Here is a 24,540-nt window from a genome sequence, read left to right on the forward strand (position 1 = left end):
AAGAAATTTTCTTTCTCTATGTGTTTCCAGATACCAACTGCATGTCAGTACTGTACATTCATGTTTCATTATTGATTAGAAAAGTGCTCTACACAGTACTTTTATGTTTTAATTTTTAAAGTTTATTATTTCACACCAAACAAGAGTGAAATTAACTAAAAAATAAAACAGATATACATATTTTCACATTCAGACATGTTAATTGTTAACATATACTGATTTCTGACTTGTAATGGGATAGTTGGAAGTATCCTGTCATTAGTAGAGGACTGACTGACTGTGCCTGTGTATAATACAGGACTTGACAAATATGCTTATCCACTCACCAATGGCAAGTAGATTTTGTCAGCTGGTGAGTAGCTACAGAATGAACACAATGGAATGTTTCTTATTTAATAAAAAAATAACTTTCTAAATAAAATCTTTTTAACTTTAAGAAAACACAGATGTAGCATCACTAATCATTTTGTGGAACTTCTATTGACTTATTCGGATATAGGTTACAAATTAAAAAAAAACAGGGAAGGGTTATTGGGAGGATAACATATTTTGCATGGCAAGAATGTTTTGCATAACTCGTCAAGCTCTATAATATATACATATTACACACACACACACACAGTACCATCAACAGGATGTAGCACAGAGGCAGCCTCATGGCACGGCTTAATAAGGGCACTTGTTCAGCCATTATTGCAGTAGGCGCCATCACTACGCTAACAATTCCTGTTAGCATAGCAAGTGTGGAAAGAGTTTTTCCATGCTTAAACTGATTAAAATTTATTTGCAAACAGCAATGACCCAAGAAAGATTGGTTGGTTTAGCAACTATATTGATAGAGGTGGACATAGCTTATAATTTAAATTTAGAAGAGCTTGTAAAGTTTTATTGTGCGATATTCCCGTAGAGCAAACAAGTAATTAATATTATATTAATTAAATGAGACAGCCAGTGACACCCCCCCACCACCACCACCAGTAGTGTTATCTTGTGATACATTGCTGGTGCTTCAAACAAAAGAAGCCCCAGAGATGAATCACAGGTAACATGAAGCTAATGTCTCAAACAAGGCATTCAAAAGTACAAGTCTCCTGGACCACTTACAGCAACTATGATGAATAAACTTAAAAAGCTCCGTGCCAACTCGATTGTCGCCCAGAATAACAAGGATCGCATTGCTTGTTTGGGAGGAGGACAAGCTTCGAAAAATAAGTTACAGTCCCCTAAACAACACTCTCTCAAGATATGTTCCTTAAACATAGCATTATCTAAGTCCAAAGCCGAAGTCATCAGCAAAATATCCCAAGACAAAGCAATTGATGTCTTGGCTCTCCAGGAAACCTCATGTGCCTTACACAGCCCTCAATAGACTAAAGATGCCAGACCTAATTCTTGTGTCTTATGACTGTCATCCCAAGCATGGCCTGGCAACCTACATCCGGCCTGGCCTCAAGGACATAACCCAAAGTTTACCTGATGCAGAATACTCCATAGCTATTAAAGTTCAAAATACCATCATCTACAATGTCTACAAACCACCATCGCAATCTTGGCCTGATCAGATGGACCAGTCATCACCTCACCCTGCTATCTATGTTGGTGACTTCAACTATCATCACACCGTGTGGGCTATTCCTCTAACAACCAGGACCGTAATAATCTAGTTAACTCGATGGATACATAACTTGTATTTGATTTACAATGCCAAGCAGGAAGGCACTCTCCACTCAGCCAGATGGAACAGAACTTACACCCCAGATCTGTGCATAGTCTCTAAAGACCACCCTTTGCCAACAACCAGAACCATCCTCAACAGATCCCTAATAGTCAGCATTGTCCTACACTAATAGAGACAGGCACATCAATCCCAGTCATCAGCAGAACATCAATCGTTAGATGGAACCTTCACAGGTCCTACTGGAATGCATTTCAGAAACAGGAGCAATTCCACCCACCCCTAATTGTTATCCAAGATTTGTCAAACTAATCAAAATTGCAGCCAAAGTCTCTATTCCTAGAGGCTACAGAAAACAATACATCCCATGCTGGAATAGAGAAACTGAGGAACTTTTAGCCAAATATGAAGAGACTGAAGACCCAAATGTTGCTAAGGTGCTCATTCTTTCTCTTTCAATGCTGGATAAAAACAGAAAGGAAAGATGGATCTCAACCATCCATGAAAATCTGGAGCCACTTTCATTGACCTAACATCAGCTTATGACACAGTGTGGATCAGGGGCCTCCTCCTAAAGCTAGGAAATATTATAAGGTGCAAAAAACTTTCAGCTTTTTTAATCCATTCTCTCCAATAGAAAGCTCCGGATCCATATTGGTGGAAAAAAGAGCAGGCCCAGATTCATTCACAACAGTCTCCCACAGGGCTCTGTGTTATCCCCTTTACTCTTTAACATCTACGTGTATGATTTACCAGATACCAGCTCAAACAAGTATATGTATGCTAATGACCTAGCGATCCTACATCAATCTACCTCCTTTGTCAACCTTGAACACAGACCTGAACATCCTGGAAGCGTACTTCAAGCAGTGGTACTTAAAGCCAAATCCAACAAAAACTGCGTCCACAGTATTTCACCTGAACAATGCGGAAGCGAATCGACACCTCAAATTTTTCTTTCTGTGGAAAAATTGGAAAAGTGGTAGAACACAAGCCTCACCTGAAAATACCTTGGAGTGAGCCTGGACAGAAGCCTAACTTATAAAAGGCACATCACCAACCTGTCCAACAAAATTAAAACAAGAAACAATATCATTTCAAGGCTTGCTGGAACAACCTGGGGTTGTAGTGCAGAAGTCCTAAGGTTGTCTGCACTAGCCCTTGTATTCTCTGCAGCAGAATATTATGCCCCTGTCTGGGAAAGAAGTGCATACACTAACATTATAGACATCCAGCTAAATTTTACCATGCACACAATTAGTGGCACAGTGAGAAGCACCCCCCTCTCTCCTGGCTGTCTCCTATCTAGCATTGCTCCACCAAACATACAGAGGACAAGCCTCAATTAAAGAATTTAATAAAGCAATGAGCAATCCACTCCTGTCCCTGCACCAGACTCTCATAAATCCACATAGTCTTCGCCTAAAATCTAGAAAGCCTTTCTGATTTTAGGCGAAGCTGCCCTCCATCAACACCTGACATGTGGAGAGAATACTGGTCCAACAATTTCCCAGCAAACGGCTTCCTGGTAGACGATCCCTGTGCTCTGCAGCCTGGTTTTGCTCTTCCTAGGAAGATTTGGTCATCAATCAACAGGATCAGAGCTAACCAGGGCAGATGTGGCTACCTACTATATAAATGGAGGCTGTTAGACCACCCTTATTGTGATTGTTCTCCTGTGGCTCAGACGATTACTCATATTGTGAATGACTGCCCAAGGCACCAATTTCACGGTGGTGGCCTACAGGACATTCCCAAGGTGACAGTGAGGCCTTGGATGAGCTTTACAGACTGGACATTGACCTGTAGCTGTTCTGTATTCCTTTTGCCACAAGAATAAATAAATAAACAAGGGGCGATATTTAATTGTTCAGGGTGCAATCTAATCTGGTTACAGCCCTGCATGCAAGTGTATATAATCACCATTTTGTATGACAATGCAAGGTCACATGTTTCACATAAAGTATATCATCTTATGGAAGGTAATGGTGACAAGCATTTATTCTTTGTTTCCTTAATATTCTAACATGAGCCCTCTAGACCTCAATCTGTTTGTATGCTGATGGAACCAATCTTTGGGAAAAATGCTTTACTACTATTGATGAAATTTCTGCTGAAGTGACTTGACTTTAAGCGTGCATGCACACACACACACACAAAAAAGTTTGCTGACAGGAATTCGACACTTACCCAAACATTAAGCAGCAATGAATGGAATATGCATTTTGCTAAATAAATGTTTGTTCAACAAGAGAGCACATACAATTGCAGTTTCCATGCTCATTGCTATTAGTAGTCTTTTACACCTCTCCGTTTGGTGCATGATTCTACTACTACTGTTAATCTGTATATCATCTTTGGTCATCCATGTTTCTCCTCATACCAACCATTTTAGTACTAATCCAATCAGGATCAAAGAAAAAACACTCTTTTGTATATTCTTGGCTGATTCTTCAGTTGTTGTTTTTTCCCCCTTCTTTAAGTGGTTCCCATCCAAGAAAAGCTGTAAACTTACAATACATTAGTACTATGGTAGACTAAGGATTTTTTTTTTTTCCTATTTAAAATTATTTTATTTACTTTTTACATGACAAGACTAAACGTGGAACAGGACTCCAATATGCAGACAGTGGTCTCACACCAGGCAATGAAATTTACCATCCACCTAAAGATATTCATAAACATCTATGCCCATGATGGGATTGAACCCATAACCTATTGTTTGGAGAGGGGGGGGGGGGGTACATGAAACATTAGACTAACCAGGCACACAAATTATCCATTTGGAAAATATAATTTCTTCATTATATTATCCTTGGTCAACTAGATTTTGGTCATGCCAATAATGTTTCTGTGAAGTAATTGAAATTATTACACAAACTCCTTCGCCTTCTTTCTTATCCTTCTGCTATTCATAATAACCAATCCATTTTAGAGACCACTAATACTTATAATACCATTCACTAGAATTCCTCTGCACCCCCGCCCCTCACAACGACATCATCAACCTCTCTTACTTCAACAAATTGCAGGATTAATTGTTTGGTATGAGAGTAATTATGAACAAAGGAACTAAGGTTACAAAAGCCAGTGTATCAGTTTTTTTTCTTCTGAATTTTCAGAGGGATACCCCATCACCTCCATACCTTCAGCTGAAAAAGCTCTTGTGAAGTTCTTCACATCCTAGACAGGATTTAAACCAAAGTCTTTCCAACTAAGGCCATGTGATATATATCATCATCTTTGTGACCATACTATGGAGGCGCTAGGGATATTTTACATCATCATCAAATCCTTCAAGTGATATATAGGATACTACGATAATAATACATAATTTTTCTGCTTCTGTTCTGTTTATATTATCAACCTCCTATCAACAAATTCCTAACATGTACTCTCAGGGGGAATGCACAGGATATTATGATAGTAATACATGAAAGTTATATCATTACTAACTTCCAGCAGAACACTTGTTTTGCTAATCTTTCGGCTCCCGTTCAAACAGAACGTTTAGGTGACCATACCACCTGAGATTAGTTCTGCTAACACATTTATGGATAATAACAACATCAAATTCTAACTTAATATTTTATACAGTGTATGACAAAATTATTTAACACTTGTATGGAATGAACATTTAATTTTTTTTTTTTTTTTTCCGCTAAATGCTGATTACAATAAATGTTTTTTTTTCATTAAGTGTTAACATATTGACATACCCTGTATATAAAATTAATAGAAAAAATGCTTAGCCCAACCACAAATTTTTTATGACTCTCACCCACCTCGCAGATGGGCATTGCATAAAAAACAAAAAATTGCCAGGACAAAAGCAAAAAATAAAATATCCTTTTTTGTTGACATTACACATTCCAAATAAGTGATCACAAAATGACGAGAAAATAGATATCAGAAAAGAGATATGAGGAAGTTTAAAATCCTCATCCCCCCCCACACCTCTTAAATATATATTCTTCATCCAAAAGATCAGTACACCAAAATGACAATTTATGACTATAAAAAATGCCAGTGATAAAATGACACTATTTTTAGTCACAAAAACTCACCAGTATTGCATCCACGTTGTTTTGTGAATGCAAATATATATATCTATCGTTTCTGTGAATAGCATGTTTCTCTGTGCATGGCCTCATAGTTGTTTAAAAGTGGCCAGGAAAAGTTTTAAAAAGATGTGCCAAAGCTCCGATGTCTAAAAAATCAACCATCTGAAAGAATTTAAAATGTAAAGAAACTGGAACTGTTAGTAATCAATTCACAGACGTGATGCATGATTTCATGGAAATCCATTATCAGGCGCACTTTTTTTTAATGCAAGATAAACACTTGATTGTTCTGTTAAAACCACAAGAAAAAGAGTCATGGCTGCAGCAGGATGTCAGTTTTATACGCAAGATTAGATTAGATTACAGCACACAGTGAGGAGCAGTATGAATTTTCTTAAGGAGTTCTTAGACAAGTGCTTGATTTCTTGGGGATCTGGTCTCCAACTTTTTCATAGCATATAAGTCTAACAAGAAATTTAATGAATGTGGACTTCAATGTTATGTTTCAAGCCAACTTGCATCTGGGGACTGTGAGGTCCCAACATCAAAGTCTATATTCAGCAAATTCATGTGCGTATGTCTTACATTTTGAAACATGCAACATGCCATTAGACATATATGACGAATGATAATTGACCAATAAGATACATGATGATTTTTATAATTATATACATTTCAATCAAAAAAAAAAAAAAAAAAAAATCACTGAAAATTCGTTTTTAGTTACTTGAAAACTTATTTTCAGTTTCTATTAAAATTGATCATCTTATATACATGCATGCACTGAAATAATGCATTTGATAGAATCCACAATATGGAGTGTAGGATTGCATTATAACGAGAAATCTTCCAACAACCCAAAGTTATTATTCTAACAATTTCATTTTATTGATAATTTATTTGCAAATGTCATGAGCTTCAGAAGCCTAAGGATGAGAAGGTAGAAGCATTTAAAATTCGACTGAAATAGATTAGGTACCATATGCAATGGAATGAGAAATGTTCATATTGGTGAGAATTACTTCAGAAATTATTTTCTTTTTTTCTTTTATGACAATTTCCATCACAAAAGTTAAGAAATCTAATATAAATTATACTGTATGCAAGTCAAGAATTTAAAGAATTTGGCAGTCCACTTTAGGGAATAAACATATAAACACGTTAACACAAGAATATTTTAATGTTTGCCAAATATTTCTTGGATTTGGCAAACATTAAGTATTAAGTTTATCATGGACATTGAAAAAGACAACAAGTTATCCTTTTTTTAGACATCCTCCTCATCCACTCACCTTCAGGTATTCTGACAACAACATTTTACAGAAAACCCACTTTTACTGGACATTACATTCTCAAACAATCTGCCCATCATCCTTATCAAAAAACATAAAAGGAACATTTAAGGAATCATAAAATGTTTAATTCGACGAGCTAGAAAACTAATTGCTCAACTTCCCATGAAATACAGAAAGAACTTTCAACTATCAAACATCACATGAAAAAAAAAAACTACACAACACGTGTTCGATTCCTACAATCCAATCCGGAACAACAAACAATCAATACGTTGAGTTCCAATTCCATATATTTCCGGGATTTCAGAACCAATTTCAAGAATTCTGAAGAAATATGATTTAACAGCCACTTATACCCCTATTAACAAAATATCCACCTATTTCCCCTCTTCTAAAGATAAAAGCTCAACTATGTCTCTGCCTGGTGTATATCAAGTTCCTTGTAACTGCAATCTGTCATACTTTGGACAAACCGGACGCCCTATAGAAAAAAAAAAATACAAGAACATCAATCATACATTCTTCACAACAAATCCGATAAGTCTGGATTGGCACAGCACGAGATAGAGACAAGCCACAACATTCTCTGGTCCAAAACTCGCCTTCTACACAGATGTCACTAAAAATTTGAACGCCTATTCAAAGAGTGCTGAGGCCTTACTTCAACGCCATAACTTGAATCGAAATGACTGTATATCTGTCAAAAATATGGATAAGTTTAATCCAGATAACACACTAAAAAAAATTATTTTTTTTATTGAGACCTTTAATTCTTACATTAGTCTAATGTTATCTTTAATTGAATTTATAAATTAAGATTGCTATATGAAATTGTGAATTAATACCTATAATTTATTCATCACTCTGATGAAATTTACCTCTCTTTAATGCATAACAATGTAACATCATGCAGCTCATTCTACTTTTGAATGATCAATTGTTTGTATTCCACCTTGTAAAAACTGTTTCTATCAAGCCACTGAGGATAGTCTGTTAGTTCCAGACTGAAATATTTGGCAAACATTAAAATATTAATGTGTTTATAATTCTTAATTTAATGTCACAAGAATAAAAAAAACATAGTATTTTTCATGACACTTCAAGCCTCCAAATAAGCAAGGTAGCAGGCCACAAAGGGCATTAAAAATCATCTAAAGACTTTTCCAAACAGCCATGAATCTTGAATCCATAACCTTTGGTAACAAAATGAAAACTCCCATTTTGCCACTTAGACAAGCTTTTAGCTCAGAACAATAAAAAAATAAGAGTCCAACTGAGGGATGTGAAACCATTCTATTTAGTACTGTTATCAGTGACCAATGGATTATATACTGTATAACAGTATCTAATCAATTATTGAGATGAAAGCAAAAAAGGAATTTTATCCAGGGATAGTTGAGTACCTTCTTGGAAAAAAAGTGATGACATTCCATTCTATGCAAATGCTAAGCACTTCTAAGAGTTTCCCTTTGCACTTCATATCAGTAATTACCAGTTTTTGATCAATTATTTTGTTTCTAATCCAATTTTCAGATTCATATGTCATACTGAACATTTGTATAGAATTACCCTGTTTCACACTTATTCCATATAAGTTTACACAACTGGTTCGTTATCATATCAACCTTCTTAAGTCCATTTCCAAAAATGATGCTAAACAAACTGTTTAAATTGCATAACACTTGATTACAGACAAATCAGTCGTTCAGAACACACAATTTGCAGACAAAAATACTAGTGGTGGGCAGTAGATGGCATTGATATAGATGATAATAGTAGAGGTTCAGTGTAGTTTGTGGATGGAGTGGTGGAGATGGAGAGCGGTAAAGTAGGTGTCCTCCCTCAATGAGTCCCAGGACTCCTTGGAAGTGTCACAAAATAATAAATAATAATAATTAATTCAATATCCCACATTGACTGCTAAAAGCATGCAACAAAAATTTGATTCAGAATACTTTCTTATTCCTGAAATTAATATATATTTAATACAATTCTCTTATTGTATTAAGAAAATTTGTCTTGGGAAAATAGGAAAATGGGTTCAAGCTAATGTATCCTTGAAAAATATTTGATACAAAATATCTGATTGTCTGTTATTTTGTATCAAAATTCCTAAATGGTTTATTTTTTCCTACATTTTTTTTAACAATTATCTATATGGCATACTTCTAAAATGTCTCTCCTTAATTATGCAAATAATTAAGGAGGGACATAATACAATAATGCAAATAAATAATTACTGTGAATGCCAGCAATAAGGAAGCAAATTTTCACTCTGAAGTTTACTAGTTTAAAAATTCTTCACAGAAATATTACAGATTTTGTTAATTAATAAGCCTCTATAGCCTAGTCAGTTATGACGAATCCCTTTAGCTGAAAAGATCTAAATGTGAATCCCATCTAGGATGTGAAGAACTTTAATCAGGACTTTTCAACTGAGGGTGAGTTAGTCTCATATGATGGTGATTGGTTTTTTTTTTGACTCCTTAAAATTGTTTTATATCCTAAAACCAGCCAGGAGAACATGCAATCTATACACAAAAATATATGCATTTACACATAAGACTAACCACCTTATCCTAAAATTACAACACTAAAGCCAAGAATACTTGACAGATCATGTTATAATCCAAAAAATTATTAGAATCATAAATTTTATTATTAGATTCTGCTGAGTGGCTAGATTTCTGCGTACCTTGTTTTTTTATCCATTCTGGGTAAAAGAAGTTGTCTTATAATTAGGAAATTACAAAACTTTTTTAAAATGGAAAGAAAGACCAATTCCTTCCTTGGGAAGGTGGTGGTGGTGGTGGGGGGGGGGGGGGTAAATGGAAATGTCTTTATTGGCAATGTCAACATACATTAACTATTCAAGACAAGACAATAATAAATTTAGTTTAATCCTTTATCCAAGTGTAAGCAAACAAAATTTGAGACAGAACTGAGGCAACTCGTGGTAAAGCTGGACCAAGTTCTCATCACTCCAACTCTTATCATCTTCCATAATGCAAGGCATATCTCCTACAGCAGTGGCCCTAGAACAGAATCCTGTGGGACTCCAGTCACTCCACTGATAACTCTCCTCCTGAGAGATGTAGCACCTTTATACACCATCGTTTCATATCGATTAGAAAGCCAGTTTGCTATCCAATCAACCAACTGATTTTCCAATCCCATTTGCCATAACTCATACACCAGTTTATTATGTGGTTGCCTATCAAATGCTTTTGTAAAATCCAGAAGTATCACTGTATATGAATCACCCCTATCTAGAACAGTAGTCAGTTTATTATAAAATGTAAACAAATTTGAAAACAAGACCTCCTTTTAACAAACCCATGCTGACCTCTATACAGAATTTTTTCCTTTTCCACCCAATCCTGTATTCTATTCCTAACTAATCTCTCCAAGATCTTAACAACCACTCCAGAAACACAAACTGGTCTGTAAACTGAAACATCTGTTTTGCTTCCACCTTTATGCAATGGAACAAGATTGTTCCACTGCATAAAGATGGAAGGACCTTTATGCAATTTTTCCACTCATTAGAGATTGTTGAGGACACTAGACTCTCATTAAACAACTGAGTTAACAGAAGTATCAGTTCCTTAGTGCATTCTTTCATAACACATAGTGAAATTCCATCTAGTCCAACAGCCTTATTCAAATCAAGATGACTTGAGCAATCATAGACTTCTACCTCAATCACCTTCAAGGAACTAGGTTGAAGTATTGATCCTCACCTTCCTGTTTCCTTAGAATAGTATTACCATCAGTATGACTTAGCAAAATGATCACTAAAATTCTCTCTTATAACAGAAAAATTCTACATATTATGTAGATCTCATTTCATTCTCAATGTAAATATATATATATATATATATATATATAATATATAAATATGTTATAAATAACATATTTATACTTCAAAAAAAATCAATGAATTTTTATTGTGTTTTGAAGTAAAAAAATACTGATAGGATAAGGCAATATTAATATTTTTCAATTTATCAGTGCATTAATCAGGTTCTAAAGAAGCCAAGTTAAATGCTGATGACTGATCACACTGAGCATAACATCCAAGGAAAAATGGAATAGACCTTTTAATTTTTAAGCAGCTGTCTGTAGGTCAAAAATAATGAGAATGTTGCTTTGTTAGAAAGACTTAGGTTCAAATCCGGTTTATGCTTCTAAGTCTAAACAGGATTCAAACTTATAAGGATGGTTCAGGTGAAAATGAGTTAGCCAGTCTCATACAGAGGAAAAGTTTTTTTGCTCCTGAAAATGGGTATTTCATCCTGCAAGATAGATTTGCAGAGAATACATACAGCTGACAGACATAGCAATCAGGTAGGATTAAAGTACTGTATGCTATCAAAACATTGAGGTTTTTCTGAAGCCAAGATACTTGGCCATGATTGACCACTGAGCCTGACATGTACAAGAATGATAAAAACTTTTAATTTCAAGAATGGAAGAATGTCAATGACATGCAACTTCTTATGTTGTCCAACACAAAAACATAATGTGCTGTTGCGCACTATTCAAACAAATATACATAAAGCATGAAATAAGTAGCAATGCAGCATATTTTGCAACTTTGAATACTTTTTAAAGCAGACGTGGCCAACTTCATTCTATACGAGGGCCAATATATGATGAGTGGTAGCATCACAGGCCTCACACTTTTAGACAGAACTTAAATAAAAATAAACTCTGCATTTTTTCAAGGCAATAGTTATATGTATTGAATTACTATATTTGTTAAATCATTTTACTACTCGGAGAACAATATAAAATACTTGATTGATTTAAATATAAGTTGTTAAATTAAATTTAATTACATATTTCTGGTTTTTTTAAACATGTAACACAACTTAATGAGAACACTGTGGGTGTTCATATATGGCAACAAGTTCATTAAAGTCGATTTCCAACGATGATGATGATATTCGTAACAAATCCTGAAGGTGGTCATCAGTCAGTCAGCTTCTTTGTGACGATTTAACAAGGCACTGTGGTTTGTTGTCATTATTGTTTATAAACAGAAATTCATTTTCCCATTTCTCCTGAAATGACCTGTTTTCTTCACATATCTTACTCATAGTACACAAAGGCTGAAGTAACTGACCAGGGGACAAACTGCAACAGTAATGCTGTTAACTGTGAAACTGAGTCTCTGAAACTGAAAAGTAACCAGAGCAAAGCAAGTGACTTTCAATGATGCGTTACTCTGGAGCACATAGAAATCTACCATTTCCACTACTACAACTCGCACAGAGAAGCAGTAGATTTTATAAATCGAGTAATCTTTTTAAAGCAATTTTGATTCAGTGTTGAGAATATAAATTGTTTCCATCATCAGAAATAATGAATATAACTAGTATATATCAATCAGAAAATCTGCAGTCAAAACTATAGCTAAATTGATAATACATATAATTTAATATAGTTTTTATCCTGCCGTGGGCTGCATAAAATCACGTTATGGACTGCATGCAGACCACGGCTGTTGGCCACCTATGTTTTAAAGAAATAAATATTTTTATGTGAATTGCTTAAAATTTTTTTTATTTTATTTTGAAAATATGATATTGAAACTAAAGGGTAGTACAGGAAATAACATGCAGCTCATCAAGGTGTATAAGATACCAAAGAAATAGGAGGATAAAAAATAAAAACTATGGAAAACATTGCGATTTAATTCCCTGCAAGCTGTTTATCAGAACTCGGGTTAGTAACATTGCCAATTATGATATCCAGCCTTTATTTCATTTACTTCAATAAAATCATACTATGCACATTTTTATTTATAAATTAAAAGACAGTTTTTGTTTAAAATACCAGCTGATGAGAAGGAAAAAAATGTCTGCCTTTTCTGCCATGTAGTCCTACTCACCACATAGAAGTATGCAGGATTTTCCTAAGGTAGACGCATCTGATTTTTATAAGGAGGGAATGTACTATTATTTGCCAACATATTACAAAGAATAATAAAGGAAAATTTGTCATTTTCAAGTACTAATTATTTGGAAGAAATATAAATTCCCTTCACAAGTGAGAAGAAGTACAAACCTCTTAAACACTATTTTGCATGTCACTTGGCTTACTAACACCATCATTCATAATGATGATTTACAGTAAATTCAATACTTCTTTAAATGGTGAGACAATGCACAAAGAATATATTACTTCTTTAAATGGAACAGTATATGTTAAAAACTTTTTTTTATCATAAAAATCAAAATATAAATCAATCCATCTAGGAAATCACACTATACAGGAGCATGTTACTGAGTTCTAATCTCCACTGTATAATAATAAGCATTCAGCTAACAAGAGTTACTAAGCAGGCTTAGTATTACAATGTAAAAACTGAGATTTATCTGGATTTTTATTAATACAAATGTGTTACACAAAATATAATGTAAAAAATTATGCATATCTGATGACAAAAATAACCAACACTCACTATTATGAAATGGGAAATTTTACTTTTCCCTTCAATTCTGAATTAATCAAAACAGCCAATTTTGATTTTTAGTTTTAACACAAAAACTATCAACTCTTAATCATTTAAATTACAATGTTATTTGTGTTATAATATATCTAATTATTTTGGAATGCTTCAAAAGATGTATACAAATACAAAGTTGCAAACAAGTTATAATAAGCAGTGATATTAAATCATAAGATTATCTAGGAAGCATACCTTAAGTTTCAGAAATGTCCTTAAAAATTATTATTATTTATAAAAAAAAGTAATTGTATAAATAAATAAGTAAAATAAAAATTTGCCCTGGCAAATTTTAGCACTTTTTGGTATAAGCAAAGAGGCTTATTACTAGCCACCCAATGCAAGCAGCATCATCTAATGGAAGCAGTAAAAGGCAGGAGAGATAATGTTTTCTGATGAATGGCTTCATAGGGTATTTCACTGCAAATGGCTACATTAGGCTAGGTTTTAAAATTAAGTTGTTGTTTTTTTTGATTGCCTCAAAGAGAATTCTTTATTAGCCATATTCTTTTTCAAATAAATGAACAACTTTGTATACAAGTATAAAATTAAAAGTGAAGAAACTGCCCAATTCTCTTTGCTTACCCACATAAATTGCTGCTATTACACTACTAAAGAATCTTGCTCAATACAGGCACAGTGAACACAAATCAAATTTAATTAAATAGCTCAGATAATGATATTAGTTTATGGAGAAAAAAGATGACTCCAAAGATATTCTTTGAAACACAATCTCAAAATCTATTTTTTTTGGTGGTGATGGGGAGGGATTTCATTTGTTGATCGTTTATGTATCTAGAGTACTCCAAATGTAATTCACAATTACATTTGTCCTTATCCTTGCAGTAAATTTTGGAGTTGCTTAATTATAATCAATATCTGCATAAAAATCTTATATTATTAAATGGTTCACATTACAACTATTCCACCTTCCATCAAAAGTTTTCTTGTTAAAAATGCCACTCCATCGATACCATCAATACTTACTGGGGTGTCATCTTAAATATAACATAGCAATGAATGATAATGACCTCCCTTGTCAACATGGCAATTCTTTTAATTTATGAATTATTATTATGCCATCACCGGTGACTCAGGGATTACACAATCATTAAGCGCTGACGAGAGAATGGCAAACCCTGACAAGTTGTATGAAAAATAATACATTTGTTTCCAATCACCTTTTCTACAAGGCCTTGTCAAATATATACATACATAGACAATTTACAAAAATTGGTACTTGCGGGAAAAAAAACAACAAAAAAAAACTTACAGTGTTAAAAGGACCGTTTTGATGGTGATGGCAGCTTGGCACCGTTACTTCTTGGAAAAATATGCTCAATGCTGTCTGCAAAAGAGTAAAAGAAAGCTCAATGAAATGCTAAAAGTATCTTCACTACGAAATCCTGAGTTATCAGAAGTGTTCGTTTAATTATATTAAAAATATGCGCATACAATTCAACAACCGGTCAAACTGCTCAAATCATACACACACCACATGGTCAGGCAAGCAGTGTAAAGAAAGCCATGTTTGTTCTTCTACATCTAATTCTGCGGTATGTGATTCATTCAAACTTACCTCAAATTGCCAATGTGCCGCTTGTAATAACTGCTTTGCTTGTTCTCTAGCACATCCAGCAGCTACAACAAACTGATTAATCATGACTTGTTCTCTTAGCGATTCCATGACTTCTATATATAAAAGTCCGCGGAAGCGTAATCCTGAATGGAAAACAATTCGCACCGACCGAACGTGCTGATGTTTTCAGCAGGTCTCAGTGAAGACTGACGTCATGTCCTTGGTCGCCATTGGTGGACAAACTAGTGTTTGGGTGATCAGTGTTGTATTTCCGGTATAGTATTCAACGTACACTAGAAGTATTCAGTAAGTTCAGAAGGGTACACTTAACAAGCGGATATTTTTTACTCATTAGGAAAAATAAACGAAAAAAATATCCAACTAAATTAGATATATGTCTAGTGAATTCCAACTTTGTTTTGATAAACAAGTCTATTTCCTTCTTTTGCAGATTGCAATTACGCATGCGCTATGTTTTGTTTACATTTTTTATTGTAAGTCACTTCGACTATGTACCTGTGTTCTAGTGTTGTCATCTTAATTTAGCGATAAATGTAAATAAACTTGAGACATTTGTTTTATTTATTTCACTTTCTAACTATGTTTACTGTTATTTTCCCTATATCGCCAAACTAAATTATAACAAGTGTAACAAACCTATTTTTAAGGTTACTGTCATTGGTCAATGAGCGAGTTATTTTACAACATGCGAAAGCTCGACACATTTGATTAACTCAAATGCGCTCTTTGTTATAGAAAGGACGTTTAATAATAATATGAAAACAAATGTAATTTTCGACAAGTCGACATAAGCACCACAATACGATAAAAATAAAAATTAACATTTTCATATTTGAAATAAAGCTTAGATGTTTTTTTTGTTCCACATAAGTCAACAAAAATCGACATAAGCACCACAGTACGATAAAAATAAAAATTAATATTTTCATATCTGAAATAAAGCTTAGATGCATTTTGTTAAATAATTCAGCAATCAGTTCGATAATTAAGCAATTCTGTATTTGTTTTTGACATTGTATTCATTACGGATCTTAATAATTAGTATTACATATGACCGCAAAAATATAATATGTTGTTTCTGAAGTACTGAATTGAATAAATACCTGCCTAAACTCATAAGAAAATCTAAATTTTAGTAATGGAGAAAATTAAATAGACCATGTTTTTGTCCTTCGATGTGTTCCGCCACCACACCTTCGATCCTGCAAAAGTTAAGGCGATCGGGAATATCATCTTTTCGAATTAAAGGATTGAAAGAAGAAAAAAAAACCTACTCATTATATAGAGAAAATGATAGATTTTGACAAGGAAATACTTTTATAAAACATTAGATTCTGTTTTGAAGATATGATATACCGTATTTTTCTTCTGGGAATTAACTAAAACACCACTGACTATTTACAATAGGTTTCAAAAGTACGTGCACAAATTGTCTAGGACGCATTTATTTATTTTAAATGCATTGGACTGTGAAGCAATTTTGTATTAGAATTCATGCAGGTTAATTAACACTGATTAATAATTTGTTAACACAAATTATTTATTAATATTATTACCTGAACTGAGTCTTGGGATTTATCTCTGACGGCTCACCACAGTAATCTATCCCACAAATGTATTTTTTGTTAATTGCGTATTTCTCCAGCCTTTTTGTCTCTTTTGCGGAAGAAAAACCCTGCTAAATCTATAAGACAGGTCGACTCACTTTCAGTTGAAAAGCCTTTATTAAGATATCAATGATTAAAATGAGTTAATTATATTAATTTACAATACCAAATAAATAAACGTCAGTTAATATTATAGTGCAGAGAGAAGAAACAACCACTGGTTAGCGTATCCGCTCTCCAGCCGAAAGGCTGCGGGTTCGAATCCCGCCGTGGGCAATGGATGTTTGTGTGTCTGTGGAAATACCAGTGGAGGTCGGCGGTAGATGGCGTTGGTGTAGTTGCGGTCAGTTGGTGAATTGAGCAGTGGAGACAGAGTTGTAGAGTAGGTGCCCTCCGTCTATGAGTCTTTGGACTCCCTGGAGGTGTCAAATAATAATAATAAATACACGCAATTTAAATATATAGTAACAATATTATAAACTCATTCGTTATTATTATCGAAGCTACATAGATTCGTGATCTATTTGGATGATGGGACAGTCCCAGAAAACTCATGTCTCGGCTGTTTTTGTCCCCTATTTTTTATTTTATTAGGGAATTTAGGGAAATCCTGGTATATTGAAGAAGAAACATTCTTCTGGAAAATATTCTACCTCCTGTTAATTAATGCACCTACTGTGACGTAAAAATCCATCTTTTGTAAATTACATGTGTACAAATAAAACGTTTGTATTTTTTTTTTTTTTTTTTTTAAAGTATATCGTTTAAAAATGGTATTCCCGCAATATCCAAGAAAAAATCCTACCAGGCAAACCGGCTAGGAGAACACGCAATTTACAGACATAATACACTGGCCTCATAACCTTAGTTGTTTCGTGAAGCTGTAAATGTCCTTAAGAGCGTTACAAATAGTGGTACTTGTGTAGAAATTAAATAGTTTGTGAAAAAAGATAGAGAGCGTTGATGATATTACATGGGGGGGGGGGTTTGCAGTAACCTGACTGAAGACAAAATTGAAACGATTTGGCAAATTTTAACAGAGATCATAATCATAAATATCAAATTTCATTAAATTCCATTGAGTCAGTGAAGAATTATTAATATCAGAAGTGCTTAACAATAAGACATTTCAGACTTAACGTTCTGCAAACTTAACGTAACTCGAATTTTACTAAGTCTGATTTAACTCTCTTATTCGCTTATTCATTGCACCTAATCGATTTTATTTAGAGGGTGCACACACAAATTAGATTTTAGTTTGTACTTATTAACACAAAAAGTGGTATAATAAAGGAAATAGAATTTTAAAAAATAATAATAATTTGGCCTTTCAACCTTCTATTTGAAATCATCATGAGCTAACTGAACAGTAGCTTCTTTCTTTATTCTCTTCATAAAGCTCTCGCTAGCAGGTTTAAAGCGTCCTCTATTTCTCTTTGAACTTTTAAGAACACGAGGCGTTTAGAATTAATCCTCCAGTTGCTTTGTTCACTTTCATATGGACTTTAAAAACCTCTTTACCGACGTTATCCAGAAATTTTCATTATGTACGAGTATAACAAAAAAATAAGTACCAGATAATAATTTTCATTTCCATCTCTGGATCAGGTTTTGGTGGTGGCTTCCAGGATCTCCTGGAAACTTGGGTTTTTCATTCCTGAAAACAGGCAAACCGGTTCCCTTGAATACACATATTTACAAACATAAAATACTCGCCCTTAGAGAATGATAGCAAGACAAGCTGGCTGCATTAAACCGCCCGATACCCTTAATTAGTGAGACACACACACACGCGTGCGCGCATGTATTAAGTTATAAATATTAATAAATAGTTATATATTACGTTATAAATATTAATAAATAGTTATATATTAAGTTATAAATATTACAAAGTATTATTATTAAGTTATAAATGTTTGCCAATAATTATATTACGTGTGTTTGCAAATTTTGCATATGCTGGACAATATTACGCTTGATATTACATATCAAGAAAGTAAAATTCAAAAGATTAATTTGGGATATCAGAAAGCGACTACTTGAATTCCTTGGACATATTTTGACAATGGAAAACCTAGCCTTTCAAATAAAAATCTGAAGGGGAACGATTGACTTAAAATGGGAGAAAAAAAAATCGAAATATGAGAATTATACAGACAATCGATTTCACTTAACGCTTCAAGTGGGGGAAAAAATCCCTTTGTTTAGGATATAATACTTAAAGAAAGAGAGAGAGAAAGAAAGAGAGAGATGAAACACATTACTTCTCATTTGTTCTATGAACTGAAAAATATCAGTAAAGAATTTGAAAAGCAACGAGATTGCTTTATTATATTCCACTCCATGTGTCAAAAGTGGATAAAGTAAATTCTAAATTTATATCGCCATTATTATTCTTATATATTTCTATAAAAAATCTGAAATATATTCCTGGAATCAGGAATGCTATCATTCCTGATTCCAGGAAAATAAACATTGTTTGTATGGTTGGCAGAGTGTGTACCATTTTCACTCTCTGAGTTGTGGGTCTGAATACTAATGTGTTATTATGTCTGTAAATGGCTTCAGGTTGTAGATGAAAATCATCTGCATCTAAGTTATCTAACTTAGATTATTTGAGCTAGTTATCTAAGTGCTGTCCATGCAGTTAGCCTAGTGGCTATGCGCTTCGCAACCATATGCCTGAGGAAGGAGTGTCCTAGGTTTGATTCCCGTCGACGACGTGAGGAGCTGAAGGATCTTCCTCAGCCATAGCCAGGTTAGCCGGTCCTGGACGTGGGCAGCAGGGTTCTCCCCCCCCCCCCCAGTTTATCTGTGGTTTTTCATCCCGCAAGCAGGCAAAGCGGCCCTGTGAACACACAGGCTACAGTCATAGGATACCTCTAGGAATAAGGGGGTAATCAACCTATTCCGTAGGATTTCGGTTCCGAATGCCTACACGGTAAAAAGTGTAGGTCTACGCGTGAGTGTAAAATTAGGATAGGATATCTTCTTCTTCTTCTTAGGCACTACAGCCCAATGTAAGGCCTTGGCCTCTCCCATTTTTGGGTTTCATAACTCACTACGAGGTGGTTCGTTACACCCACGCTCAACCATGTGTAATTGTCTGTGAAGACTTGTGTTCTTAAGACCGGTTTGCCTGTTTTGCGGGAGGAAAAACCCTTCAGTCCACTCCCAAGACCGGCTAACTTGGCTATGTCTGAGAAATATCCCGAGCTCCTCACGTCAGCAAGGAGCTCAGGATCGAACGCAGGACACTGCTTTCCCAGGCATATGGTTGCGGAGCGCGTAACCACTCGGTTAACAGCGCGAACAGGATAGGATATCTAAGTGCTATATTCCGAAAATGGATTATAACTTACCACAGCAACGTCATATACTAGAGGAATAAAACAAAGCTGTCCACTATCTGGTTTACTTTACAGAATTGCCTTAAATACGCTACTCGAGAAAGCTCATCATTCACACTCTTGAAGCTTGTGCTGGCGATACCGCTATTGTGGTACTTCATGAGAAAGAATTTACACTAATACGCACATGTAAACTATATCAAGAACAGCTGCGAAAGTTCAAAATAAAGCTACACAAAAACATTAGAAAGTGATCCGGCAAATAAAAAGCCTGAGGTGCTTCTCCTATGCTTGGCCATTAGTTTGACGACTCATATCAACAAGAATTCGAATTCACTAGTCCAGTAGGCTAGAGTGCGAGATGTCGTCAACGAATCAGCAGCCAATGTACTGACGAACACACAACAAAATAAGTATCCTCTCGCGATGAGTCTACGGACTCCTTGGAAGTGTCACGAATAATAAAAATAAAATTCGATTTGTTCCATGCGGATTCATTGGAGAAAATGCAATGAAAAATATCTCGACTTATATAGACTAAATAACACGATAAAAATTTTTCATATCCTTTCCTTTTCTCAAAACTCATCGCCACGAAAGGGAGCAAAAACATGGAAATGTATCTTTTCTTCCCACAAGAGAGCGATATCTCCCTCGTTACCGTCCGGAGTATGACATGACAACTTCCCATGTTCCACTACATCTAGCGATTTTCTACACAGATGCTTCAAAGCTGGAATAGCCTAGATCTGCGATATATATACAGTAAAGGAAGTTTCACTTCTTGAAATACTCATGGAGTTTCTCCACAGTGCTCTGAAGCCCATCACAAATAAGCAGCATTTTTTTTTTCGCGTGGATTTGTCATGGTGTGAGTCTTGCAGACATTTTTTCCCTAATTCTCACATGCTGCCTTTCCCATTCCTCTAGAATCCTTAGAATATGGGAACCAAGCTAAACAAATACACATGATCAATTCTTCCTTTTCAAATAGGTTTGCTTGATATCATATCTGAAGAGAATTTCAAAATAGAATAATAGAAAATGTAGCGTTTATATTTTCCTTGCAATTCGGCAGTACCTAATTGACATCTGATACACTTTGTGACAATATTAATCCAACGCTCAGAATAAGGAATACACATAAACTTTAGTTCTACATTTGGAAAAGAACTAAATATAGTTGAATTCTCTTCTATAGCTGAATCTGAATTCTTGGCACATCTACTTGGAATGTCCTATTAATAACAAAGGGATCCGTTTGTCTCGGGAAACTGTGACCCTAACTTATTGTTAGTATCAATAAAACGAATATCTGAACCTCGCTTATGCCCAATCACGAAACACCAACTCTGTAACTATCTCTCCCTCAACTATGAAAGTAACTTTTACTTTCAATACAATATAGAAGACGAATGCCTTCACTGAAAATGGCAGCTGATCATCTATTGGGAGCCTTCTAACAGGATTTTAGCAGCCTTCATCTCCAGGAACATCATTATTACTAGAGTGAAAACAAGCCTCTTAACCAATTCCACAACACTGGAAAGAAGAATGGGTTCAATTTCTGTATGAGTAGAATAACAGTATAATTATTCTTTCCAAAATCTAAAGGTTCCTCACTAAAGACAGAGAAAGAAAAAAATTTCCACGATGAATTACCCTATGTGTGTGTGGGGGAGGGGGTTCGTGTGTACACACCTTGTTCGACAAAATTAACAAAACATTTCGAAAACACGGTGCAACGCTTGCAATTTGCGATGTAGCAGGACAAAATTTAGTATATTGATGATGTACAATAGAATAATGCAAACAGGAGATAGCGAGAAACGTCCGACAGGTATGAGACATTACATAGGGGTATATAAGTACCAAAAAGATCACATGACAGAAGTCGACATAATATGGTCAGATGGGATACGTGATGCGTATGATCCCCCCCCTGTAACGGATAAATAGGCCTAACAGCTGTGAACCTTGATATCAGAATGCCTATAAGATTCTATGGCAACTAATCCTATTCTTTCACCATAGCAGACATCACCTCACCCAAGTTACCGAAGTGGTACCTCTAGGGGTGCAATACGATGTCTAAAGACGTCCCACACGTGTGTGATCGGATTCAAGTTTGGTGATCGTGCTAGCCGTGGCATTCGTGTGATACTGTGAGGCGACAAAAGATAGAGGTGGTATAACGGTGTCAGTAGAATTAACAAGTTACTACTTACTACTTTCATCCCCCCCCTCCCGGAATTATTTTTCTCTACTAATCACCACTACCTACTGATATATATTCGAATTCAGTTTCGCTGCTTCCTTCTCTAACCATTTACATTTCTCAAAACAACTCTTTCATTTAAATAATATGTTTTTAACTAATTCAATATCCGTTGTACTTTCGGTACTCTCTCCAAAATTTTCATTTGAGGCACTATACTTTCCATTTTTCATTATACTTCATATGATCAATAGAAACAACTTGTGCGATAACTGTTTCTTTCTGTCCGATCTTCAACTTTTCAATCCTTCTTCTGAGTTTTTTTTTTTTTTTGCTTGCTTGCTTCCTTCCCGTGCCTAATGTAATAACTTCAATTGAAATTTCTTCTCGAAATGTGCTACATTCCACACCTAGATGAAGCGTTATAAATTCTCGGAAGGTAGTTCTGAGCTGGGTTTTTCTAAGCTTCAAATCTCTGAGAAACCTGTCACTCCTGACATACACATTCACCATTTCATGACCTACAATATCCTATTTTCTCAGGAACTCTACCCTCTATAGTTGTTTTGAGAAATCAACCTTCCATTCTTTCTATGAGTTCAAAATATTTCGGCTTTCTTCTATCACTGCTCTTAAGGAATTTCAGAGTCCTACTGATCCTTTCTAAGACATATTTATTTTGTTAGCTTTTCTGTGTATGAGATTCTCAACAGTCTCCTGTAACACCACATCTTAGAATTGGATATCCTTTTCCTTTCAGACTTTAAGTAGCTAATTGATAAAAACGAGCAGTAACCAAAATCCTCATCTTTGTTTCTATAGTAAAAGATTTGTATTACCAGACTTTAAATAAGTCCGTGAACATTGCCATAACAGTTCCTCATCTTTTTTTCTCATGTCTTCAGAACATTGTTATTTTTTCACATTAATAATGAATTACACATACTCAAATTTGCTGACGTCCTCAATTATTTCTCCATTAAGATATCCTTGTTTCGCAGGGCCTTCTCTGTCTATACCTCCTTCAAGACCCATAATCTTCATCTTGTTAAGGTTGAGTTTAAATCCTCTGCTCCCACGGATCCTTTGTCTCTATCTAGGATTCGTTCTATCTCTTCCCTCTTATTACAGAGGCAATTATGAATGTAATTTTGCTGGGGCCACCCTGCAATCAGCGCCCTCCTTCTCAGCAGTATTAATAATCTATGTCTAATTAATACGTAATATTTTAAAATAATATTTAGTAAGCTATATCTTCCTCCCCCAAAGTTTTTTATGAACTCTCAATTTGTTTACACAATTCTCCAGATGACGGCAGTTGTCAGCCTTTAGAATCATTTATTCTCTGACTGGTTATAGGTGGAGATTGACTGCTCTCCAGTCTCCAAAAGTCACAGTTAAATCTTTCCTACTCTCTTTGGAGAATAAAAGGCCCTAGCGATTTCATTTGAAATCTAAAAACTGCTCGTGTATAACATAGGTAGAGTGTAAAGCGTTATATATATATATATATAGGAAGTATTTTACCTTGGGTATAATAAATGTTAAAGATACGAAGCTATTTTAAACCTGGTTTTACTCCATTTCCCAAGTAAGCAAACAGACAAACAAGTCAAGTTTGCGCCTGCATGTATTGGAAGTCTAGCTGACCCTCAAAGTAGTGCAAGTCAAGGCAACTCACGGTAAAAGTAGAATAAGCTCTGATCACTACTCTTAATATTTACCCTTAATGCACAACCCATTTCCTTGAGGAGATGTATGATGTTATGTATTAATGGCAAGGGGAGGTACTACCCAGACCGGTTTCGACCTTATGAATAAGTAAAGCCGTCTCTAAAAATTCGGACGATCCCTAGGCCACTCAATTGTGGGCGAAAGACCGTCCATCTCAGCTTTGGCTCCACTCAGTGATGGCCTTCCATTCACCACCACCACCGAGGAGAACCACTCATATTCCGACGAAAAGCATTCACCGACAAAGCCCCTCAGCGGGCCGTGCGGGAAAACACTTTTCCCGGAGACTCAAATTGTTCCCTTAATGCAAAAACCTTAAAGAGAGCGAACTCATAATAGCCCCCACCGGTTTCGACCTTTATTGAGGTCTCATCAGTGGGAGTCAGGCTAGAAATACCAAGATTTTAGTAATACAGAGCTTATAAGTATTTTACCAGAACAAGTTACCATAAGGTGTTTTAACCTTATTAAATTAAAAAT

At 35.0% G+C, this 24,540-nt stretch overlaps 1 protein-coding gene across 1 annotated transcript in view; it reads right to left on the reverse strand.

Annotated features, from left to right (window-relative positions):
* LOC150095032 (UBA-like domain-containing protein 2) overlaps positions 1-15,511 on the reverse strand; it is a 102,597-nt gene extending 87,086 nt beyond the window's left edge. Inside the window, exons 1-2 of the mRNA XM_090411046.1 lie at positions 15,131-15,511; positions 14,825-14,899 (exon numbers count right to left, since the gene is read on the reverse strand). Coding sequence (XP_090267172.1) covers positions 14,825-14,899; positions 15,131-15,238 — 183 coding nt within the window. The 5' untranslated portion in view covers positions 15,239-15,511. The remainder of the gene's footprint in view (positions 1-14,824; positions 14,900-15,130) is intronic.
* Between the last annotated feature and the right edge of the window lie 9,029 nt (positions 15,512-24,540).

Source organism: Typopeltis vanoorti, chromosome 21 (assembly GCF_054136105.1).
Source record: "Typopeltis vanoorti isolate ZY-2024b chromosome 21, IOZ_Tvanoo_1.0, whole genome shotgun sequence".
Classification (NCBI taxonomy): domain Eukaryota; kingdom Metazoa; phylum Arthropoda; class Arachnida; order Uropygi; family Thelyphonidae; genus Typopeltis; species Typopeltis vanoorti.